The sequence below is a fragment of the Indicator indicator genome, chromosome 4, assembly GCF_027791375.1.
Source record: "Indicator indicator isolate 239-I01 chromosome 4, UM_Iind_1.1, whole genome shotgun sequence".
In the NCBI taxonomy this organism is placed as follows: Eukaryota; Metazoa; Chordata; class Aves; order Piciformes; family Indicatoridae; genus Indicator; species Indicator indicator.
This window is the reverse complement of record NC_072013.1, coordinates 22,778,285-22,796,580: the sequence shown is the minus strand read 5'-3', so window position 1 is coordinate 22,796,580 and position 18,296 is coordinate 22,778,285. Positions and strand designations below refer to the sequence as shown.

The following is an 18,296-nucleotide window of genomic DNA, read 5'->3' as shown; positions in this document are numbered from 1 at the left end:
CATTAAAATCTTTTTCTACATGCATTATTGTATGCATTAGCAAATAATGTCTTCCTGTAACTGTACTAATAGGCCCTGCTTAATCTGCCTTAAGTAATCCAGTCATTTGCCTTTAGAATTCCCTATTCTGTCATTGGTTGGCAGAGAGATCTCAGTTTTAATATGGGTTCTTGTAGTATATTGCCTGTGGGAGTAAACCTTGAAAACTGGGAGCTGAATTAAGCGTTGATCTATTTATTGCTTGCATGAGATGTTACAAGAGCTTTGTATTGAAAAGGTCATAAGCATAAAAGTTAAAGTACTTTTTGTTCTAGTTTGTCTTCAAGTCTATCAATGAATTGTAATGAATAAAATGAAATTACTTTAAGGTGAGCCACTAGAAGCACTGTAAAGTAAATTAGAGAACTTATATTACATTTATATGTCTTAGAAATTTGTGCTTAAAATATTAAGCTTGTTATACCTCTGAAAAACAGGCAAGCATGTTTTTTTCCTGAGACACAAATTGAAAAGTGAGACAGAGGTGCTTTAAACATTTTGACAATGGTGATGCTCTAAATTCTGCTGATTAAGAAACAGTTACCTGCTATTTGTTTTTCCTTTACCTTTGGAAGTGATGCTGCAAAATTATAAACTCTAAGCTTTTGTTTATAAATAATGCAATTCAAGTCAAAGCGTAGATGCAGAATTTTGAAAGGTTAAGACATAAATGTAATTGTCTGTCTTAAGTATGTAAAGTCAAACAGGTTTTTTTCCTTTATTCAGGATGAAATCGATGCTGCAGTGAGGATGCTACTATCATTAAAACTGTCATATAAAGCAACAACTGGACAAGATTATCAGGCAGGCTTGCCTCCAAAGGATCTTGTATTAATAAATAATGGTACGAATAAAGAAGAGGATGAGGATTTTGTGGATCCCTGGACTGTGCAGACATCAAATGCTAAAGGCGTGGATTATGACAAACTTATAGGTATAACTCTTTCTTCCCTGCTACTAAGGAATTTATTTAAAGTGATCCTAATGACCACAGAAACATCAAAGCATCCACAACAAACCCTGATCAAAACCCATCATAGGTAACATTTAATTTATGTCTACTCATAGCATTCATTTGCTAAAAGCATTGAAAATGCCCTAGACAGACATTTCCTATGGAAGACTTAAATACTTTCCAGTAGAAAGTATATTAGACACAAGTGTTACAAAACTTGCAAAATTTTGTAACTTAAGAAACAGGTTTAGTTAATTTCCTTATTTGTTTTACAGTCCACTATATTAATGGCTTGTTTGAGTCTAGCATAGAAACAGATATAACTATTCAGTAATTTTCACTCTGCTTGCTTGCTTTTTTTTCTCATTATTTTAAATCTTCAATTCATATACAGTGCCTCAGTTTTAGATTGCTTGTTTCTGCTTTTTAAGTTGTTTCTCATGACAGAGTATATACCCTCAAATGGCAAGAACTATGATTTGCTTTTGGGAGCTCAGATGCTGTTGTCAGTATTCATTTAGCTCTGCAGTGTTGTTGTAAGTCCATGTTAAATGTATGTGCATATTGGCTCCTAAGCCTTCTCTTTGATGGATTCACTTTTATTATGTCCATGTCCTTCTTATGTCACAGCCCAGAACTGGAGTCAGTGCTCCAGATGTGTCTCATGAACGCTGAGAGGAAGGATCATCACCCTTAACATACTGGCAGCACTGTTCCTGATGCAGCCCATAAAGCCTTTGACTTTGCAATGCCAAAGCAGCACACTGGTGGCTTATGTTCAATTCTTACCTAACAAGAGTCTAGAACCCCAAGGTCCTTTTCTGCTAAACTGCTTTCCAAATAGTTGGGCCTTTGCCTGTACCAGTGTATGAGGTTATTCTGCCCTAGATTCAGGACTTCATACTCACTTTTGTTGAACTTCCTGAGATTCTTGTTAGCCTGCTGAGGTCCCTCTCTATGGCAACACAACCACCTATTGTATCAACTGCCTCTCTCAGTATTTCATCTGTGAACTTGCTGAGGGTGTACTCTGTCCCATCCACATCATTAATGGAAATGTTAAACATTATTAGCCCCATTATCAATCCCCTGTTATACACAATGTTAGGATCCAGCTAAACTCCATGAAGCTGGTCACAACCCTTTGAGCCAAGTTCAGCCATTGTATATTCTGGACTTCATCAGTTAACTATGAGAATGAGATAAGAGATGGTGATATAAAAACCTTACTGAAGTTGAGATAAACAATATCTACTGATCTACTATGCTAGTCAAGTCATCATAGGCTATTAACTTGGTCTGGTGTGATTTCCCATTCATAAATCCATGCTGACTACTCCTATTCACCTTCACATCTGTAATAATATCTGGGAATAGTTTCATGGATTTTTTTCTCCAGCACGTGCCTGGAAAGTGAGATGAGGCTGGCCAGCCTGTAGTTCCACAGTTCCTTCTTGTCTATATGCAAATCTAACACATCAGTGGCAAAGAGGAAGAGTAATAAATATGGAGCAAATGGAGATGTGCTTTTGAAAGTGGCAACTCTCAGGATTTCTTAGATATGAGTTGGAAGCTGTCTTTTGGTAAAAACTAGAACACTGGAGATCAAAAGCATGCTAGGAATTTTTTAAAAGCTTGTTAAAGAGTGGAGACTGTCAGAAGCTGTTTAGAAAGGCAAATTCTTTGTAGCTAGCCTGAAATGTTTCTGTCATCCTCATAAGAGGAATAAGAGGAAATAAGTAGTAAAAAATTACCAATTTTTTTAACAGAAAATGTGAAGATGGGCAATGAAACTGAATTTGTACAGTCTGTGAATGTTTAATAAAGGTATTCAGGTATTTCCAATGAGGTGTTCAGAGAGCTTTTAATCACTTTCTATGGCATTATACAAATATTTCTAGGATGGCTAGCCCCAGTTAGTCTGGGGCATTCTCATGTTTTCTGTTTCTGGGGGATTGGCCTCTTACCACTTACTATTCTTCTGCTGAATCAAACATTTTTCATGTTCATTTGGTCTCTTTAGCATTCATCCAGATTACAATCGCTTTGCCGTTTTGTTTGCTAGGAAGACATTCACTGGCTGGTTCAGGTGTGCTTAGGACAAACAGATGTGATAGTACTAGGAAACTTGGATAGCACTGGAACGGGTTGTCCCGGGAGGTCATGGATGCCTCCTCCCTGGAGGTGCTCAAGCCCAGGCTGGATAAGGCCTTGAGTATCCTGGTCTAGTGGGAGGTGTCCCTGCCCATGGCAGGGGATTTGAACTAGATGATCTTTAAGGTCTCTTCCAACCCAAACCATTCTATGAATCTATGAAAGCATATAAATTAAAGTGGTGGTGGCTGAATCATGTACCAGCATTTGTCTTTTCTAGTGTCATTTGCTCTAATGGATCAGTGGATGGGCCCCATATTTCCCTTGTATGATACCCTGCTTAGTTCACCTGCTGTAAACACAAACTTGTTTTGTATAATAATGCAGACACCAAGCTGAGTGGTGTGGATGACATGCCTGAGGGATGGGATGACATTCAAAGGGATCTGGACAAATTCAGGAAGTGGACCCATAGTAGACCATAAGGTTCATTATAAGGTTCAACAAGGGCAAGGTCCTATGCCTGGGTTAGGACAATCCCTGATTTTCAATACAGGCTGAAAGGTGAAGGGTTTGAAAAGCACCTCTTCAGAGAAGGAACTGGGGATACCAGTGAATGAAAAGCTGGGCATGAGCTGGTGATGTGTACACACAGCCCAGAAATCCAACCATATCCTGTGTGTGTTTGTAACCAGGAAGTCAAGGGAGGTGATTCTGCCCCTCTACTCCACTCTGATGAGACCTTACCTGGGAGTACTGTGTCTAGCATGAGTACAGGAAAGACATGGACTTACATGAGCAGGCCCAAAGGACACCACAAAACTGATCAGATGGCTGGAACCACCTCTCCTATGAGGAAAGGCTGAGTGGGGGGGTGTTGCTCAGCCTGGAAAAGAGAAGTTTCCAGGGAGTCCTTTGTTCCTGCCTTTCAATAATTAAAAGAGAACAGACATTTTTAGCAAGGCCTCTTGTGACAGGACAAGGGTTAATGGTTTTAACCAAAAAAAGGGTAGATTCAAAGTATATATAAAAAAGATCCTTTTTACAATGGGAGCAGTGGAACATAGGAACATACTGCCCAGAGAGGTCATAAATGTCTTATCACTGAAAACCTATCAAAGGCCCCTTCCAATCCAAACCGTTCTGTGATTCTCTGGTAATATACCTTGGTTTTCCTCCCATTTAGTAATTAATTCTTGCTAACTTCAGGTTTAATGACTGCATACAAAGCCTTGTAATAATACTGTGCATAACCAGGAATTCTAGAAGAAAATTAGGTGGCTACAGAGAGCGGGGAACAGCAAAAATGCTTATCTCCAAGGTGATCCTCAAATTGGGATACATTGCTACGCTTTTCTTGTCGATATTGATTCTTTCCCTCAGTGGAGTTTCCTGACTTTTGTTTGTGAAAGGCTGTTCAGTGAATAGTTCATATAACAAAATGAAAAAACATAAAGAAGGGCTTCTTCAAATATATCAGCAGGAAAAAGAACGACAGGAAAAGTGTGGGCCCACTGCTGAATGAGGAGGCAACCCTGATAACTGAGGATGCAGAGAAGGCAGAGTTGCTGAATGCCTTCTTTGCTTCAATCTTTACTCCCAAGACGCAACTGCCCTATGAATTCCAGACCCTGGTTGAAGGAGACAAAGACTGGAGGAGGGAAGACTCTCCACTAGCCAGTGAAGACTGGGTTAGGTTTCAGTTACATAAATTGAATATTCACAGGTTCATGGGCCCTGATGAGATGCACCCAAGAGTAAGAGAGCTGGCTCATGTTGTTGCTCTTCCACTCTCCATCATTTTTGCAAAATCGTGGTATTTGTGCAGGAAGATTTTTAATCTTGCTTGTGTTTGGCTTAAAAAAAAGAAACTGAAATTTTAGAAGCAGAAACATGCATAAGGAGGGAACTACTCAGAGTAAATCTGGTTCTACAGGTGGACATTCAAACTGATTGCCATGTTTTCCACAGGGCAGAGATGTATAGTAATCATGTACATCATCATTTGCTAGCTGCAATAGTGAATGGGTTTTAATTACTTTCTTTGTTTCTCGTTTCCTTAGGAAACGGTCATGATATTTGAGATTTGTCAAGTCTCAGGGATATGTCCTTTTACAGCTAGGAAGACCAAAGTGCTTCTCCCAAGTGGATATGGAATTTGCCAGTGTGATCTCTGTAGTTAAGATCATTGCAATAGATAGATCTAGGTGTTTTGTACCTATAAAATGTATGTTTACATTCAGAGCCTCAGTTTTGTTCTTTTGAATACTTTAGGATTTCCAGTAATTAATATTGCAAGTTGTGTTCCTGATGAGTAGAGCAAAATAAGTAGATTCTTTAGAGGAGCGAAGAGTAGATTCTTTTGTAGATTTTTTTCAATCATGTCCAAATCATGAAGCATTGACCTGCTTATTAGCATCCAAGAATTGGGACTGAAGTATAGGAAGCTTTACTGAAGAAATAAGACTTCCCCTCTTCAGTTTCATTGAGAATATGAAGAAATGCTGCTATTTCACTGTAATCAAACCTTTCTGAATGAAATGACTACATCTGAAAATGTTGGGAGTTTAACTTGATTTCCTAAACTGTCAAGTAACAAGTCTTATTTGATTGCCATGAAGAGTATTAGACATTACATTTTCAAGCCTCTTATGGGGAGTAATGTCTGTAATCCTATCCATGTAAAAGAAGAATTAAGTTTGCAGAAGAGTATTTGGATTGGAAAGTGAAAAACTGAGATTTGAATTCAGAAAATGTAGACCTTGAGAGGAGCTTTCAGAGCCTTACAGCCATTTTTGTCATATGGCCAAGTTATTGACATGTTTCTCTGGAATGTTTTTTGTTATGAATAAGTTTATTTCTGCTGCTAGGAGACTGCAGCTGTAGTCAGTCATGGATGGAGCAATACTCCATATCATGAGTAGACTTGGTCTGCTGACATAGGGCTAGTACTGGAGATGATGCTGCAGCTTGTGGCAAGAATCAGGAAAATCTGGCTGTTTTATCTGGGGCTTGAAGAAGGAGATATCCTCTTCAATTTAGACTGCATTAGTACATTCATGGTAACCCAAGATCTGCTTGTATCAATGCTATGCTATTTTTTTTCTTTTTAATTTTTTTTTTTTTTTTTTACACATTTTATGATCGTAGTTCGGTTTGGCAGCAGTAAAATTGACACCGACCTCATCAACCGAATAGAAAGAGCGACTGGGCAAAAACCTCACCGCTTTCTACATAGAGGAATCTTTTTTTCTCACAGGTGAATTTTTCTTGTTTTAAAATTCAAGCAGGCCCTCTTTAGACTTTCTGTGAGCATTATTGGAAGAAACCTAAACCTAGTAAAAGACCGTGTTCTTTTCTACCAAGGTAAACCAACGGCATTATTTGAAATTAACAACTACTGCAGCTTTTCCCAGGCAACATTTGAAATCCTTGGGTGTATCAGTCCTCACTAATACCAGACTGAAGAAACATGGACAGAATCTTCACTTTGTAGAGGTTCCATTTTGACTCTGTTAGCCACCAGGCAAAGGCATTGGTGCAGAAGACAGTTCCAGGGCTCGTATGCTGGCACTGCTGATTTCAGCAACGGTCCACATGTGCTGTGGACCTCTGCATTTGCAGTGCTACATGAAAATAGGCCTAGGAAATAATCTTAAGCACCAGCCTGCCAATCATCTACACTGTTTAATTGTTAGTATGCATGGGCCTTTGGGCTATGGCAACTAGTACATTTCAGACAAGTGCCTGAGTATGATTTAGGGCATTAACATCCACCACAGACCATTCCAAGCTGATTGTTTGAACCTATTTAGGAAATGATTCCCAGCTCTGTTTTACTAGGCCTTAGAAAATTTTTCCAATTAAGTAATTTTAAAAGTTGTGCATATTTTAATCTAATTTTTCAAATTTAATTTTCTTTTTTTTTAATTGTAAGATTTTCTTCTGAGAAAGACAATACTTTTTTAAAAATGCAACCAAACCTTTTTCTTTCTAGGGCACTTAACATACTGTATTTTATTTTTAAATGCATTTGGCTTTAAAACCACTCAAATTTTGAATAGAAATTTTTACTATGGTTGTTTCTTCCTAAAGAGTGCTGTCATGTTTTCTGTTTTTTCTTTAGAGATATGGACCAAATCCTTGATGCTTATGAAAATAAGAAGTCCTTTTACCTTTATACAGGCAGAGGGCCATCCTCCCAGGCAATGCATGTTGGTCATCTTATCCAATTTATCTTTGCAAAGTAAGTTATTTCTGCTATTTATGTTAATCAAATCATTTTCTAAGGAAGTGTCGAATGTGGTTTGTGGAACTGCCAAAATGATACATTGCAAGGAGTTCTGGGTAGGTGAGGTGAATATTAATTAACTTAATGCAATGAAGTTTAATGAACTTTAGTGAAAAGTGATCATAATCTTTGCATCACCATAAAGCCTTCTTCCTCTCACCCTGTGGCACTCCTTAGAATTTTTCTTCAAAAAACAAGTTTGCAATGATACTGAGTAACTATAATGCAGTGTCTGCAGCAGCAGCAGGACATAGAGACATCAGACTCAAAGAGCTAAAAGTCTCTGAATTCTGTTCTCATTACAAATGATGATTGCTGTCATATGTACAGGAAAGGATAAATGTGAGCCTTTTTTCCAGGTAAAATGTTACTATAATTTCTCTAAAATGTTTCTTCTCTTCACGTAAATAGAACTGCATATGCACACAAAGAAAAGAGAAGCAGACCTCTTTATATATTTTTGTTTAGATATATAGAATTATTTTGACTGCTTGACTTACAGCTTCATTTTAATTTTGAGATAAAATCTTTCTACTTTTATTAGGTGGCTGCAAGAAGTATTTGATGTCCCTTTAGTTATACAGTTAACTGATGATGAGAAGTACCTTTGGAAGGACCTAACAACTGAGAAGGCATATGAGTATGCTCGAGAAAATGCGAAAGACATAATTGCATGTGGCTTTGACATCAATAAAACCTTTATATTTTCTGATTTAGACTATTTAGGGTAAGTATTAATTTCTTTAGGGCATTGTAATGAAAAAAATTTGCCTGTATTTTCTCTCCCACTTTTGACATCCAAGAATATTTTAATAAAGGTACCTAAATTTTAAAGTCTCAAGACAAGTTTTGCAACACTTTGAACAAACTTACAATTTTTCTGCTGTGTAATGTTTTATATATATACTGTTGTCATTCCGCTGTATATCATGTGAACAAATACTTGTGTGCAATGCTTAAACTGAAATTATGAAAAGTATCTTAAGCCAGCTAAATTGTAAAAATACCTAAATTTCCAGGAAGCTGTCAGATTGATTTCAGATGGTATCAGTATCTTTGAGATGTGTTTACTCTTTATCTGCATTAACAAAAAGCATTTTTGCAACTTTTTGTGATCAATAAATTTAATAATACAGCATGAAGGATTATTATTTGAACTTTGAGTGTGAAGGATTATTATTTGAACTTTGAGTGAAGCTTGAAGAAGATTAAAGAAAAAGAAACTGCTATTGGAAATGCCTTATAGAATCATAGAATCATAGAATCAACCAGGTTGGAAAAGACCTCAGAGATCATCAAGTCCAACCTATCACCTTCTCGGAAGGAAGAAGTTTTATGGCAGAGTTCAGAATTGAAATTGTTTGGTTTGTGCCTACATGGAATGGGCATCCCTTCCAAGTGGGGTAATAAGCTTCCTTAAAGATTTGGATGAGAGAATATGCATTTTAGAGATTAACTGTATAATGTACAGCTCACAGAATGTGAAGCAGTTTTTCCTCTTTTCACTCCTCTGAGTTTACTGCCTTAGAAGAGTTGCCGTAACACAGATCTGACCTGTGGTTGAACAAGGGTAGGTCAGAAACTGCAGTTTCCTTTTCTTCATCAAAAATACAAAAGGAAGCTGCTGTGCTATTTTATTTGGAAATGTTGGTACTGTTTTTGATGACAGAAAAGGCCCAGCCAGGGAACTTAGCCTGTAGAAAATGAGAATTTGGAGATTTAAGCTTCTATTCCCTTAAGTTTCTATTCCTTTGGTAAACCACAGTGTCCTATATGGGATACACACTGGAGATACTGAGCAACACAGAAGATGTGATCTTTTCAGGTTGTGCTTGACTTCAGAGAAGCATGAGTAAAATTCAGGCTCAATGAGGAATTTTGGCACTATTTACAAATCAGAATATTTCTGAGTTCAGACTGTTTGCAGTAAATGCTGGGGTGAAGGAAAAATTAAGTAAACTTTAAAGGCATAACATTCTTGTTTGTAAATAATTCTCTAATTATCATCTCAGGCCACAAAAAGTCTGAAACAGAGAGGTTTAACCATGCAAGGGTTTTGTCATTCTCAGCTTTTGGAGCACTTTTCTGCTCTTCTCATTTTATTTTTCCACTTTCTTTCTCATAGGACAAGTACTGGATTCTACAAAAACATTGTCAAAGTTCAGAAGCACGTTACCTTTAACCAAGTGAAAGGAATCTTTGGATTTACAGACAGTGATTGCATCGGTATGAAAGTAATATGAATTACTAGAAGTGATTCTTGCTTTCACTCACTATGGTGTTGTTTAATTAACAGTTTAAAGAGATTAGTGTCTGACACTCATGAAATGGACAGAAAAAGCAAAAAGGCCCATGCTTCCAGGCTGATTCTAAAAGGGTGTTACTGTGGTTCTTTCAGTATAAAAAACACTTTATAGTGCATTATCTAGCATGATACCTTTCTGGCCTTAGTAATAGTGAAGTACAAAACACCAACAGTGAAGTACTCAGGATAAAGAACTTATTTGTTTGTTTTTTTCCTAAAATTGTGATTATAGTAAGTTGTGCCTCCTAGAAATTTCTACATCAAATTTATACAGAAGCTTTTCAGAAAGATATATATATATTAATGCACACACACAAATACATATATGGGGAAAAATGAGTGCTCAAAAGCCTAATAATCAAGGTCCTAGGTGACTTCCATTTGCTTAACTGTGATTGCAGGTTTCTATCCCACTGGACAAAAAAGAGATTCTATGTCAAAGACTGTATTAAAACCTCAGTGTTCCTGAGTACTAAGAGCACTATTTGACCAGTAATTGGGCCAGTGACAGCTTTTAAGCCATCACTGTATAACCAGTTAACAGATTCCTACTTCACGGTGCTCTTATAAAAGTTGGTATTGTGATAATGGCTTCTTACATGTTTGGAAAAATCTGCTGTATGCTTTCTCTTCTGAGAGAATTTTGATTGGGGAAGATACATCTGAGATATTTCGTGAGTACAGTATGCATATAGCAGTGATTCTAATATCTTAGGGGGTAACTTGCCTGGTAAGCTCTATAGTCATTCTCTCATAAAGAGAAAACAAATGAGCATCTCAGAATGACGATGTAATGAATTGTATTTCTGGTTCAATGATGAAGAGAGTATGTGCTGGTGAACCTTTTCTGAAACTTTTGTGATCATAGCTTGCCTTTTTTCATTAATTTGAACGTTGAAGATCTGTTGACATCTGGGAAGGTAACAGGGCATCATTTCTTGTTAAATATAGATATTGGTCTTGAACTAACTATCTGAATGATTCACTTGTGTATTTTATATATTTCAAAAAGTTCTGTTTGTCATTGCCTACACCGGCTGCTGAGCTTTTACAAATATGCTGTTTTCTAGGCAAGATCAGTTTTCCTGCTATTCAAGCTGCCCCATCCTTCAGTTCATCATTTCCACAGATCTTTAATGGCAAAGAGAACATTCAGTGTCTTATCCCATGTGCTATCGATCAGGTAAGAAAATCACATTGCTTAATTTGGCTTTCATGGATTTTTGTAACATACCATTCAAGCTTCATGACTTTATGTTAAATATCTGTAAAACATTCCTGCAAGCACCTTTCAGGGACACAAGCTGGAATAGATAAAAGGATGTTGTGCTGTGTCCTGACAAAGATTAGTGCTTAACCCAACAATTAGGTATTCGTGCCCATCTTGCATCTGTCTTGATCTAAACCTAGCTCACAGTGAGCAGACATCTTTGAAAACACAAGACAGTACTGACATGGAGTTAGAAAGAAACTTCCAGGCATCTCCATGGTAACTAGGACAAGATGTAACGAGCTCAACTTACAGCACAAGAGATTTACGCTGAACCATAGGGGGAAAACCTTATATCAGTATGAATAACAAAGCACTGAAGTATTTTGTCAGAAAGGCTGCAGAGCCTTAACAATTTGGATCTATAGGGAGGTTTGGAGAGCATCAGCTACAAATCACAGTGGTAGTGTCATTATTTTAAATGTATTGTTCCCAGGAATCAAATTCTGTACCTGCTGAATTTAGCTATTTTACTCTAAGAGATAGGCACTGGAAGATGATGTAATTACATCCATCAGCCATTATATTATGTGGTAATATTGTTGCAGATGATTTAAGTCAGATAATCAGCACAGCACTGTCAGCTTGATCATTGATTTAGTTTAGATTCAGTGCCAGTTGTTAAACAGTTTGGGAGGAAGATTACATTTTAGTCTGTATCCCTCCTGAGGCATACTAAGTGTAGTTTTCACAACTATTTGTGTTCATAGAAATCTTTGTAAATATGCCTATTAAATGAGGGAATCAGAGGATACAGCAAAACTATGGAAATACTTGTTTGTTCCTCTGGTTGAACTGAATTGGAAGTAGGTTCTGGAACATTTTGTGGTTTGGTTTTTTGGGGTTTCATGGTTTTGGGGAATTTTTGAGAGCATGAATGGGTGAGCACTAATCAGCTTTTAAATCACATTGTTCTAGGATCCTTATTTTAGAATGACCCGGGATGTAGCACCTAGAATTGGACAGCCTAAACCAGCCTTACTGCACTCAGTCTTCTTCCCAGCCCTGCAAGGAGCACAGACAAAGATGAGTGCTAGTGATCCAAACTCCTCTATCTTCCTCACTGATACACCCAAACAAATCAAGACAAAGGTAAAGATCTGCAAAACCTGAGAGCACAAAGCGTTATAACAAAAAAGAGTGGTGGTCCTCATGGTTACAGTGACAATTTTTAAATGTTTACTTTAACAGACCTGCACTTTTTTCCCATACCTTTCATGGCAAAAATTCTTCAGGAATTGACCATGTTATGCATATTTAGCTAGGCTATCAAATACAATTTTTTGCCTTGCCAACTAGTATAATAGTGCAAACATTATCCAGAATGATGTGCAAAACATCACGTTTGTTTATCTGATATCTGCAGAGCAGTAGTGTGACAATAGGAGCTGTGGAGACTCATGCTCTAAAAATAAATATTATATTGCCATAGTTTTGAAATCTGACAGACCACGATGTAAATCAAATAAACAGCTCTTTCTCTTGACTGCCTGTCAATGCTGGGAGCACCAAGCATTGCACAGTGTCAGTTACAACACATCAGACTTTTCATGCTGCTTGGAGATCTGCTGCCGCCATGCACTCCTCCCTACATTTCACAAATAATTACATAGAATTTCACCTCAGTTTTAGAAGGAGTCTTTTCTCCTATCTGATTGTATTCCTAGTGCCTTTTGAGCTCAAAGGATAATCCGTCTTATCCAGTGTCAGATGATTTCATGTTACAGTATTAAAAAAAATAAATAAAAGTCAGTGTTTAGGAAAAGATTTATGGGCATAACCAGACATGAAATAACTACCTGTCAAAACAAGATAAAAAGACGTATGTGTTGTTTCTGCTAGGTGGATTTGGATTAATTCTCTTTATGGTTTCCATCTCATAATGATTCATTATCTTATGTAGGAACTGATTAAACAGTACAGTTTTAAAGAACTGGAATTCTTCATGTGTTTGGATTATAAAAGTTCCAGTTTATTTTCACAGTTACAGGGCTGCTGTTTAAAAAAAAACCTGTCATTTTAGAAGTAGCAAGTAGTCCTATTTCTGCTACCTTTAAACTCGTTAGAAAAGTAATAAAATAACTCTAGCTGCTAGGAATATAAAAGCTATAAAGAAAAAATTCTGAACATAATGTAAAATACTGAATAATGGAGGACAAACTGAGATTTATTTCAGCTTCTGAAACCCATCTGAAACAATTCTTCATAGAAACAGAGCTTGAGTGAAAGATCAAATATTGTTATGACAAATAAATTTAAAAATGGAGTAGGAAAGGTGACTGCTGGTGATGGATGAAGGTTAAAAATGAAGCACCACTGCTGCACAAAAAAAAAAAATTACCATTTACAGCATTTTTCAGATTGCCAGTACATTGCTAAGTAATGAGGTTCAAAACATACAGGTAATAGAAGATGAAAAATTGCTAGATACTAGGAAGGGCTGAGAAGCTTCTGGGAAATCAAAGGAGATGAATGGAAACATTATAATAAGCTATTCTTTATCTCACCTATCAGTACCAAATTACCTCTCAATTATTTGTTTGGTTTTCCTAGAAAATGAATGGGGGTTTTTTGTATTCCAAGTCTAGACTAATTCAGGGAAAATATCATTGCATCACTACCGTAAGTCATTGAAACCCTCAGTCAACAAGTAGGTGCCAGAATATATGAAAAATGAACTTTAATAAAGGAAACATTTTGTATAAAACAGTGTGCCTATGCTTAGCATATTGTATCAAATCCCTTTTACCTTAATAAGAAGACAAACTGGAGAGATGAGGGACATAAAAAATGTCATACAAAGACTTTCAAAATCTAGGATGGAGAGAGATGAATGGAAGTGCAAAACAATATGTAAAAATTTAGCTTTACAGATAGTGTGACAGCTATTCCAGCTGTCCTGTAGTGTAAGAATAGATGTAATGTGACAGAAGGCAATTTATTTCCTTAAGATACTCATCAGTGCATCTTTTTTGTAGGTAATTGATTGCCACAAGACGTCACCTGTAACATGCTGGTTAGAAAGATTCAGAAAAGCGCTAGACAGTCATACAGACAATAAGAGTGTTCAGAAATTGTAAATATATGACATTTCCTAGATACCAGAACTAAAATTAAGTTTAAAAAAAAAAGTCTACTTCATATGCTTGTGTGTCTCTTGGCTGTTGATGATATCTGCAAAACTAAAACAGCCAAATGAAAGCTGAGCTTGTGGTTGGGAAATACTTTTTTTCCTCTTCCTGGCAATTTATTTTCTTTGAATTTGTAGGAATCTTAGGATTTTCTGGGAATTCTACATGTGTGATTTTGCTGAATAGGCCAGTGGCTTCTGAATTTACTGGGAATGGGATTAGCAAGTAGATCTATTCACCAGTGCAGTTCATATACCCATAGGAAGCTATGCTAAAAAAGAGGGAGGGAGTCAGCACTTACTCCATTTTCAGACTGAACAAATGCAGATTTGTCTGATTTTAGCCATTCTATCCAGAATCTTGTAATCTTTACGACTAGGTTCTCTCTAGTATTTCTTCAAAATTCTTCATGCCTTCTTCATCTCTTTCAAAATTAATTTCTTAATGAATATTTTATTTGCTGTTATGTGAAGTATGTTTCCCGCAAGCACATATTCTATCTGTTAAAGAACAGCTTCAGCAAAAAGGACTTCTTTTTTTTTTACTGAATATTGGGTAATTTTTGCTTTATTTTTGTTCTGATTATGCAGTCTGAGGAGTATCTGTATGGCCGTTTTCCCCTGCTGGATTCTAATTTTGTATCTCTGCTTCAGGCCTAAGGCTCTGCATTATCTTGCCCTACTCACCCTCTAGCTAGTTCATAATATAGAGTGTGGAGGATTGTGATACACCTCTGTTTACAATATAATAATCAAGAATTTAGTAGAAACTAGACAATAACATCATGATGTTGTTTCAGATTAACAAGCATGCTTTCTCAGGAGGCAGAGATACTATTGAAGAGCACAGGAAGTATGGCGGCAACTGTGATGTTGATGTGTCTTTCATGTACTTGACTTTCTTCCTGGAAGATGATGACAGGCTTGAACAGCTGAAGCAAGTAAGTAGCCGAGTTGAAGATAATGATATTAGGCATTCATTATCACAAGGACAAAACTGTAACTAAGTCCTCCTATGAACCTTCTCCAGGAAGGTAATTGTGGTGCTGTGCTCTCCATCCACTGCAAGTTTCAGTGCTGAGATCTTTGCCTTTGTTTTTTTGCAACGTTCATCTTTCTCACAGACCAATTTATCTCTTCTTTAAAGATAAATAAATAAATACCTCAATATTTTCATAAATAACTCTGGCACTATAGGACAATATCCCCCCTACTTTCCACCGTAGGCGTTAGTGTTTTAATTGTATTAATTGTATAATTGTATAATATGCTCTGCCAGTTCCTTATGTGCAAAAAACCTAAATATTCTGCAAAACGAGAGAAGTTCATGTCTAAAGTTTGCTGGGTTTTTGGTGTTCTATCACGATAAACATAATAGCTATGAGACACTGATTCACTGATCCCAAGCAAAAACTGCTACATAGAAGTTGTATTTTCCTTAAATCTATCTGGCAGAATTCTGTCCTCGGAGGCAGTAGCAAGACACTTCACTTCCTTTAGCTGTATGATCGTCATCAGTGTTAGGCAGTGTGTGTTCCCTGGAAGGCAGTATCTGTACTGTGCTGTTGATAGTACCCATGTCACATTGTTTTATCAGCTTCTCCCTACTGGAAACAGCTGCAAGAAAGTCAAGAACTACGGTTTCTTCTCCTCACACTAGAGCAGTTCTGGATAGCTACCAGTCTTCATGCAAACTCTTGTAAATTCCTTAGGGAAATCTGGAGCACATTTGATATATTGAGCAGTTTTCCATTAGTCTCTAAGCACTGAACAATAGCTTAGCTCTGCTACAGAGCTCAAATCCCATAGCACTACCCATCAAAAAAATCACCACCACCACTGAAATTACAACAATTTACTGTTGCTGAGTGAGTATCAACAACAGTTGCACTTTGAATTATTGGTATTAGGCATGACTTAATGACAAGGAAAGGTGAGATTATCATGTTTATTGCCATTTCAAACCATGGCTGAATTGCCCCAGCCATGACTTCTAATGAGGGCTGACCCTGTCATCTGTAAATCTGTTCTTCTAGTTAAAGTATGTTTAGTATCACAGCAACTGAACAGATTACCAGCTGTGAATATGACTGCTAGCATGAACCCAGATGCTGAATGTCTTTGCTGTAAAAAGGATACTTTAATCACCTGTAATCTTACCCAAATGTAATGAGAGAAAAATAGGAGAATTTGTGCCTCTTGTTGCAAAAAAACAGCTTAGGATGACTATTTTATCTGGATTCTGGGGAGAAAAATAAGCAATTTCCTGCAAATAATTGTAAGGATTTCCTAATTAAGTTCTTGTGAATGTAGTTTATTCAGTCCATAATGCTCATCACATATGAAATTGCCCAGCTGCCTTAATCTTTTGAAAGGCAACAAGCAATTTTTTAAGTTACATTTTTCAGAGTGATACCACATGATCTTCTAAGGCTTGTGCTTATTTTTAAGACATCCAAATCTGTATTTGCTAGGGGAAGGCTTTTGAAGAAATGCTTGTCAATGAGTCTTTTTCCATGTAGCACCATATTTAGCAATCAACACTTTCTTGACAGGCGTACAGCAGTGGGGAATTACTCACGGGTGAGCTGAAGAAGGTTCTTGTTGAAACACTGCAGCCCTTGATAGCAGCTCATCAAGAGAGACGGAAGCAGGTCACAGATGAAGTAGTGAAGCAATTCATGACTCCACGGAAGCTAGCTTTTGAATTTTGAAGAAATGTGTCTGTAACTTAACACTCGATTAATCAAAACTGAGTAATTGTTGTCTTCTGTTGTATGTCATCACACCCTAATTATATACAGCCTGCAATTAGTGCTTTATAAATACTGCGATTAATGAGTTAATTACAATGAACATCAGGAAGGACAAATTAAACAGGGACTCCTATCTACTTAAAATGAGAATATACAAGCAAGAATTCTTCTTGCAGAAAAGCATGTCTGTCAGCACAAGACTGTATTTTATTGTATTACACGTTGAAATTATAAATAAAACTTTTGTTTTGATGATAAAGCCTAACTTGTAAATTGTTTTAGATATGTTCATAATAGGTCATATATCAAGCTAATAAATAGTGGCTCCATTAGGTTGTTGGGGTTTGTTTGTTTGTTTGTTTTGGGGTTTTTTTTGTTGGGTTTTTTTTTTTTGTCTTGTGTACCATGGTTTACTAGACTGCACGTCCTTTTAGGCTACTGGGAAAATGCTGCACACAGAGGTGCTGAGTTTTATAAAACAGATTACACAGTGACCGAGGCCTGGGATAAACACAGGAAGAATAAATACAGTTCTCAGCCCCCCACACTGCCTTCCGCAGTTGTTCCCACTCATCTTTGCAAGTCATCAGTAATTCCCATTTCTTGACTCTAGCTGTATTTCAGTTACACCCACAGGAGAAGACATTTTTAGTCAGTCTGCACACAGGAGCTGAGCTACTGTATTTTCAAATCCAGGGCTGACAATGGATGGCATCAACACTGCCTAACAATAAATGGTAGTTTAGTCTGACTTGCAAGCATTTTTTTTTACTGTCTCCATTCAGAGGATATATGCCTGAGAACGGGGTCAGCTGAGAATACAGCATAAATCAGTGACTGCCGAAAGCATCCAGGCAGAACTACCCAGCAGGACAGCACACAGATAAATATATCCCTTGCAGAGACAAATGATGGTAGTAGACTCTTAAGAAGCATCTGAAGAGGAATTCCAAATCATGAGGACTAAATGAGATCTTCTAGTGTCAGGACTTTCTGACTGAAGGAAACTTGGTGCTGATGCCCCCAGATGTGACTGGGTATGCTAGGTTGCTTTGGGAAAGAATCTGGTACAGCATTGGGCCTTTAATTTCACTCCCCTTTAAGGTGACATACTCTGCTTCTGCATGGTCTTTTAAGGCTGTGCTTGGATCACCTGCAGGAGCTGGGTCAACACTTCAGAGAAGAATTAGGATGACTGTTTGACACCATGGATGTGACCTTGCCTAAAAAGCTGTTTGAAGACTTAGATTTCAGGAGGACATTTCAAGAGCTTTTTCCTGCTGTCTGTCTGGAATCGAAGAGGTTCCCATTATTCTTTTCTAGTAGCACCTGAAATTTTTCAACTTGTTTTTCCAGTACAGGATTTACTTTTCTTGTGTCCACAGTAGCTGACAAGTCCTGTTTGCTGCAAGATTACTGGTGACTTAGTCAGCGCCTCACTACCAACTGGTGAAAG

General features: G+C 37.2%; 1 protein-coding gene across 1 annotated transcript; it reads left to right on the top strand.

The window, feature by feature from the left end:
* The first annotated feature begins 774 nt into the window (after positions 1–774).
* Positions 775–17,083, top strand: WARS1 (tryptophanyl-tRNA synthetase 1). The gene is made up of 9 exons (XM_054400159.1): positions 775–973; positions 6,239–6,347; positions 7,215–7,334; positions 7,924–8,106; positions 9,505–9,605; positions 10,755–10,867; positions 11,873–12,046; positions 14,885–15,025; positions 16,640–17,083. Exons 1-9 carry the CDS (start codon positions 790–792, stop codon positions 16,796–16,798), a joined length of 1,284 nt encoding a protein of 427 aa, XP_054256134.1. The 5' UTR covers positions 775–789; the 3' UTR covers positions 16,799–17,083.
* Positions 17,084–18,296: the final 1,213 nt, after the last annotated feature.